The sequence below is a fragment of the Dryobates pubescens genome, chromosome Z (assembly GCF_014839835.1).
Source record: "Dryobates pubescens isolate bDryPub1 chromosome Z, bDryPub1.pri, whole genome shotgun sequence".
Taxonomy (NCBI): Eukaryota; Metazoa; Chordata; class Aves; order Piciformes; family Picidae; genus Dryobates; species Dryobates pubescens.
The window spans coordinates 101,582,722-101,589,558 of record NC_071657.1 but is presented as its reverse complement, the minus strand read 5'-3'; the positions used below and the strand labels follow the sequence as shown (position 1 = coordinate 101,589,558).

Here is a 6,837-nt window from a genome sequence, read left to right as displayed (position 1 = left end):
TGGAAGTACTCATTTGTAGCATACTGTATACAAGATAGATAATTAGAGAATCATGTTCACATTTTTCTTCTTACTAAGACATATTTTGTTTTGAAATACTGTCAAATGAGGAATCATAATCTAGCTTCTTAGGAACTTGTTGGAATAGGTTTAACTTGCTGAATTCTTCACTCATGAGAATAATCTCACAGTAATGAACAGGCACAATAAAAACAACATGGGAAGTTAAACAAGATTTGCAAGTTATACCAAAATACAACCTGATATTGAGAAGATACTAAGGACCTTGAAAATGTGTTGTTAAATTCAATGCAAGGAATGCACACTCTTCATTCTAGGGGGAAAAGAGAACAGAAAAAAACCTTGGTTTTTTTCACTGGCATGGGAAAGAGTTCATTGCACCCATACATAGTTGAGTTAAATAACACATCTAACCATTTGTATGCAGTTTGGACTTGACTATCACAGTCCAAACAGCAGTTACATGAACAGTTGTACAAACCCAAAATACTTTATTCTGAACGGTATCTTCTGACAAAGGGAAAGCTACACACTGCCTTGAAGCAAAGCTGGTAGCCCATTCTCAGATCACATGACTTGCAGAACTTCTGCAAGGCAGCATCTTTTTCCTGTCTTTGAACAAGAGCTTTTCAGAGCATCTCTGCTCCCTCTGGAGTTCTAGATTGTTCCCCTCTTCTAGGTTGCCTCTGAAAGATTATTGGGAAAGGAAGACTGTTTTTAAGAGCTCGGGGTCCAATAAATCATATACCTATGGTCTGCATTAATTACTGATTTGTTTACAATCTAGAAATAAGTGTTTTGCAAAGGGCTGTGGGAATGAAAAGAAGCACTGGAACAGCTGAGAAGATACATCTAATGAGTGAGAGCACAGAAGGGTCTGATCTGCCACAAATATCAGGGAGAAAGCAGGGGGCAGATGCTAATAATGTGAATGTCTTATGCAGCAAATTTGAGATTGTTCTGAGGCTCTTGAAAGTTGTCTTATTACTTTACAAACTTCTCACTCCTCCTATGTATTAGTCTCCCTTTGTCCTTTCTCTTTGGCAGAAAGGCAGCTACCTCTGATGCCAGGCTGCACTGTGGTACAGCAGAGAGTAAGAGCTTCAACAAGGCCAAATGCCAGGTCCTGCACTTGGTTCACAACAATCCTATGCAATGCTACAGGGCTGGGGAAGTGTGGCTGGAAAATTATCTGGCAGAAAGGGACCTGGGGGTTCTAATTGACGAGTAACTGAATATGAGCAAGCAGTGTGCCCAGGTGGCCAAGAAAGACAATGGCATCCTGGCCTGTATTAGAAATACTGTGTGCAGCAGGAGTAGGGAGGTGTTTGTCCCATTGTACTCGGCTCTGGTGAGGCCACCTTGAGTATTGTGTCCAGTTTTGGGCACCTCAATACAAGAGAGATGTGGAGGTGCTGGAGTGAGTGCAGAGGAGGACAACAAAGATGTGAAGGGCCTGGAGAATAAATCTTATGTGGAGCAACTGAAGGAGCTGGGGCTGTTTAGTTTGAAAATGGGGAGGCTGAGGGGAGACCTCATTGCTCTCTACAATTACCTGAAAGCACATTATAGAGGGGCTGGTGCTGGTCTCTTCTCACAAGAGGGAATGGGCTCAAGCTGCAACTGGGTAGGTTTAGACTGAACATTGGGAAAAAAAATTTCATGGAAAGAGTGGTCAGGCATTGGAATATGCTGCCCAGGGAGGTGGTTGAGTCACCAACCCTGGATGTGTTTAAGGGTTGCTTGGATGTGGTGCTTGGGGAGTTGGTTTAGGGGTGAACCTTGTAGAGTAGGGTTATTTGTTGGACTTGGTGATCCTGAGGGTCTTTTCCAACCTGAATGTTTCTGTGATTCTGTAGCAGGAGCAAAAGGTGTCTTCAGTGGAGTCAAAGAAAGGGGAGAAAGCAGAATCTGATACTCAGGATTAAAAATTCTATCAGTGCTCAGAGATTGTTTTAAACTATACATTGGATAGATACCTGTGTGTCATGGTCTTTGCTGAGTTTCCATCACCATATGTGCGACCAAGAAAAGCTGAAGAAACAAAATGACAATCTACATTTGAACTGGTTTTCATTATGATTCACATAATGGTCACATTAACTGATCTGAGTTATTGTTTCATTCAGAATAAATAAGTCTCTTTTATAATAGGTGAAATTATGTCTCAGAATGTTTGGCTACATTACATGGAATCCAGAAAAGTGGCCAACAGAAAAATAAAACTTAAAAAAGAAAATATTAAATGAAAACAACACATTCAATTTTCCCATTCCCATCCTTGGTGGAGCAAACAAGGCTAAGCCATTCTAATTCCAAAGCACAGCTGCTGATTGAAAAATGCAGTACATTGCAGTATAATTCATTCTACATGCCAGTAAACTCCTCTTGCAGCTGGAGAGTAAGTAACCTCCATGATGGTTAGATACACTGATTTATTTTTTTGTATATACAATAGATACTGTCGTCATTGCTTGGTATCTTTAACAGTGACACTTAATATACACTTCTATTTTACAAAGACATAATGCACTAAATATTTTCATTGTGCCATTATAAGATTATTTCTTACTGACATTTTGTATAATCCAAATTCCCTTCACCTTTATGTGGACTGTTTTTCTTAACATCTTTAGCTCAAACACAGTAGCATCCCAGTGTAAGATGTCACCCTTGGTGACATTAAGAAACTTTCCATTTTCATCACCTCCTGATTTTATAAAGCTAGTTATTGAAGAAATAACTTGGTTATAGAAAATAAGCATTTAAGAATGTGAAAGCCCTTAGTAGTATTGCTACTATTGTTGCATTAAAAATTACACACGCGACAAGCAGTTGATAACTCCTGATGAGTCATTAAGAATATACAAATTACAGCAATAAGTGGGACCCACCCATTTCAGTGTCCCACTGAATGGTACCATTGGCCTCAGAGGGTGGTTTCACAAACCCCCTCCTGGTCAGCTGATAGAGGTAGAATTATCCACTCACTGATGTGGCTGCATTATCCCAAAACTATAAAGCATGGCAGAATCCATGAAGCATGAGGTTAATATCCTCTACACAACAACCACGGTGATCATGAACTACATTTGATATTCTTGATACGTGCACAGTTTCTCATATTGTTGTCTGAATCTCCAGAAATTCTTTATCAAAACCTTTTGACAAAAAGTCCCTCGTATAAATCAAATACTGTGCCCAAAATGTTATATAGGGCAGTTTTTGTTGTTCCACTATTTAAAACACAGAACCATTCTCTCTACTGTAAGGTAGAGGGGAATTCCCAGCATGCCATTTCTGAAGCCTTTCACTACGTTGCATGCTTTTGTCATACTCTTCACATTTCTTAAAAGGAAAATGCAAATAAGGAAAATGCATACAGACTACATGAATCACAACACTCTGATTATTTAATTGATTCACTTGAGTGGGCTTGTTATGAGTTTTTAAGTGGAGAAGAAACCTGAACTAGCATTATGCAAGTGGTTGCACAGATAACTACATTCAAGCCCCTTCCTCTTTAATATCCAACCTCCAAATCAGAAGCTACAGTTAAGTGGCAGGTATTTCTAGACAGCAGAGAAAATCTGCCATAGGAATCATTATGTTTACAATGAACTGGGAAGGGAGGTTGGGTGGGTGGATAGGTTTAGGGAGGTGCTTTTGGCAATGCTCAGGTTGAGCCTTCTCTCAGCTTGACACCTTTCAGACTTAGTATATCTAGTGAATGCACTCCTGTGCTCTTCACTGTAAACCCTACAACCTTAGTTCATTCTAAACTCAGTAGCTTCTGCAACACCTTACCTTCAGGGCTGGGAGTTTCTGGAATATTCTGACTCCATGAGCATATCTGAGTGTGCTTCAAACCTCACCACACCTCTGCAGTGGAGGGAATAACTGCTGTCCCATTTACGCAGGTGGGGAATTAAGTGCAGGGCTGTGCTGCAATCGCTACAATGACAGCACCATGTGCCTACTCACCAAGGATTGTTTTTAACCAGTTACATCATGTACCAACAGCAAGGTAAATACAGGTGTGGCATGCAAAACTTTGAACAGGATGGAAAAGTCAATCAGGAAGCAGAGAAAACAGCCACACAAGCTACCCTTGCAGTAGCTAATTAAAAGCTGGCTGAGGTAATATGAGTTCATTGTCTACAAAGGAGGGTAAGCATATCTAGCTCATCAGCAGGTATCCACATTCAGTCTGGTGAATCCACCCTCAGTTTTCCAAGGAAAACAGACTTCACCTGAGATGCTTTCTTCTACACAGTCAAGACCTAATTCTTCTTTTCTTATCATTCATACTTACCACAGTTGATATCACAGATCTGCAGTGGAACTGAATAATCTACATCTGTCCTCCAGCCCTTTTAAAAGAAAGAATTGAGACTTATTCCCCTTCCAGCAGAACTGTTACTAAACACTTATGCTGACAAAATGAGATTGCTCTGTTAACTTACTCAAATTACTATACTGTTTAATCTCTTTTTAAATAAATGCATATGGAAGCTGCTGGTCTAGTTGTATTTAGTGAGTTGAACTCAATTTTAGGTTTCTAAATGATAAAGCACTGCAGATTATTCTGGAGGAGAGGAGGGGGACTGTATACTGACAGATAATATCTTAGTTACAAAATAAACTATTTATGCAGGAAAATGTCAATTTTACCACTAAATTCACTAGAGAAAGAAGAACAATCCTTATTACGCAGAAGGCACTTGCCAATGTCACTTTTATCTTTCCCCTTTTCTTTCTAACATTAGGAAGTGAAGCTGACAAGGGCCTTCCAGGGCAGCTGCTGCAGCCTCACAGCACCATCTGTCAGTCTCTCTCTTTCTGGTCTCTGCTGAGAACCTTAACTTCAGAGAGGAATAAACATATCAGTCTATTAATGTTGTCTTAATAAAGTTCAGCTACAGAAATAATATGCAAAAATGTCAGAAATAATTTGCTTTCAGAAGTGCTAATTCTAGCATACTATACACTTACTGTGCCATTTTCTACCCGAATAACCTTTTCCTGATAGTGTCAATTCTTGAAAAATTCAGCTGTGATTTACTTGGATCTTTTGACACCTTGGAAATTTTATTACTAAGGAATATATAAAGACAGGGTTAAGAATTTCATTATGCTACCCCTTTATCTCCCACTGACAAAGGAGCAGGATCATAGAGAGCAACTTCTCTGTTAATTAAAGTCATCTCAACAAGATGTGGTGGCAGCACATCAAGATATAAATAATGCTCTTTGTCAACTCCATTTGTGCAGTAATCAGATTTGTATGGGAGGAGAAAGCAGTGAGAGTGACTGCTGGGTTTGTTTTGGGTTTTTTAATGATTTGAGTTTGTTTTTTAACAGAGTACCTGGCAAAACTAAAACACGTACCTGAATGCAAATCATTGATTCACACATTTCCCATGACATAGTGATTGATACAGAATCTCCCTAATGAAAAGAAAACAAACAAAAACCCCCAATCATTTTCTGTTTGCTTACCAATAATGCTACATGTTCTCCTGTGTCAGAAAATTTAAAAAGGATATGTTCATAATGGAAGACTGTTTATTTGCAGAGCTATCCCCAGATCTCAGCGACCATAAGCAGTTGGCATAGTTTTGCCAAGCACAACCTGGACAGAACAGTAGGAGGGCTAATGTTCCTGCATTTTATGAAGTACCATGAGGCAGAGCTCCATCCCTGCAATGGCTGCTCATACCACGTTAGCCAGTGAGCATCTTCACTTCTTTTCCCTGGTGTACGCAAGTTGGAGGAATAGCCCTTTCTTCAGAGTTCTTCTGGATTTCCCATTACATTGTATGCTGAGAACAAGTTCAGCCTTAGGGGAGAATTGTCCTAAATGACTGTTCTGACATTTAATGTTTGATTGTTTATGGTTCATTCACAAAATAATATTATTTACTCCAATAATAGCTACAAATCCTACACCACTCCCTTTAGTGTGACAAACTCCTAAAACAATTTAGGGCAAATGTGGTGGTGAGAGGTGAATATATACTTTTTTGAGCGTGTGTGAACAGAGATAACCAGATAGAGAATGAATATTGGTTTCTGGGAACACAGAGATAAGTCCTGTTGCAAACTTTGTCTATATTGCTTATTATGTTAAGATAGGAACTGTATGTAATTTATGTGGGCTCCCATCCTGTCATAGTAGCAGAGGACATAACAGTTTTGTACCAGAGGGAAGAAAACAGCATTTTTAGATGCATCAGTGTCCTTCATGAAACACACACTTCAATACCTAGATGTAATTTATCAGTGCTCCAACATTACACTTCCCACTTAGCAAGTCACACAAGGGAGCCTTTAAAACCTGAAAGCCTGAACTATAAACCAGTTAAAGGGAAATGTCACTGTAGGTGTTCACTGAACACTGGACAATTCTCCTACCACACAGATCTCCATCACTGCCAGTAATACAGTATTTCCCCCAGTACCTTGCCCCATTTGAACAGAATCTTGATAGCACCAACAATGCTCTCTGTCATCTATGTTGATTAGGATAGCTTTTTTCTTTTTTTCCCCACTAGGCTGTCACCCATTATTATTCAGCTCTGGGATCTCCTACAAGAGCAGTGATGTTCTCCTTAAGCACGTGTTCAGCTTGAACAGCAAATCTGAGTTGGGAACCTCTGTTTTTATCCGCTGTTCTGTTATATTCAGCACCAGAGATGTAATAAAGGCCTCACCCAACTCATTAGAAAATAAATTCAGTTTTCAGTGTCTACTCTCTTAAGTTTCAGAAGTCCTCCTTGTCAGTTAGCCCTGGTATGTTCACCCAGCACACAA

At 39.5% G+C, this 6,837-nt stretch overlaps 1 protein-coding gene across 1 annotated transcript in view; it reads right to left on the bottom strand.

Moving 5' to 3' along the window:
• Window positions 1-306: 306 nt before the first annotated feature.
• IL17REL (interleukin 17 receptor E like) overlaps window positions 307-6,837 on the bottom strand; it is a 46,679-nt gene continuing 40,148 nt past the window's right edge. Inside the window, exons 14-17 of the mRNA XM_054178789.1 lie at window positions 5,413-5,472; window positions 4,337-4,394; window positions 2,001-2,055; window positions 307-334 (exon numbers count right to left, since the gene is read on the bottom strand). Of these exons, the coding sequence (XP_054034764.1) occupies window positions 307-334; window positions 2,001-2,055; window positions 4,337-4,394; window positions 5,413-5,472 (201 nt within the window). The remainder of the gene's footprint in view (window positions 335-2,000; window positions 2,056-4,336; window positions 4,395-5,412; window positions 5,473-6,837) is intronic.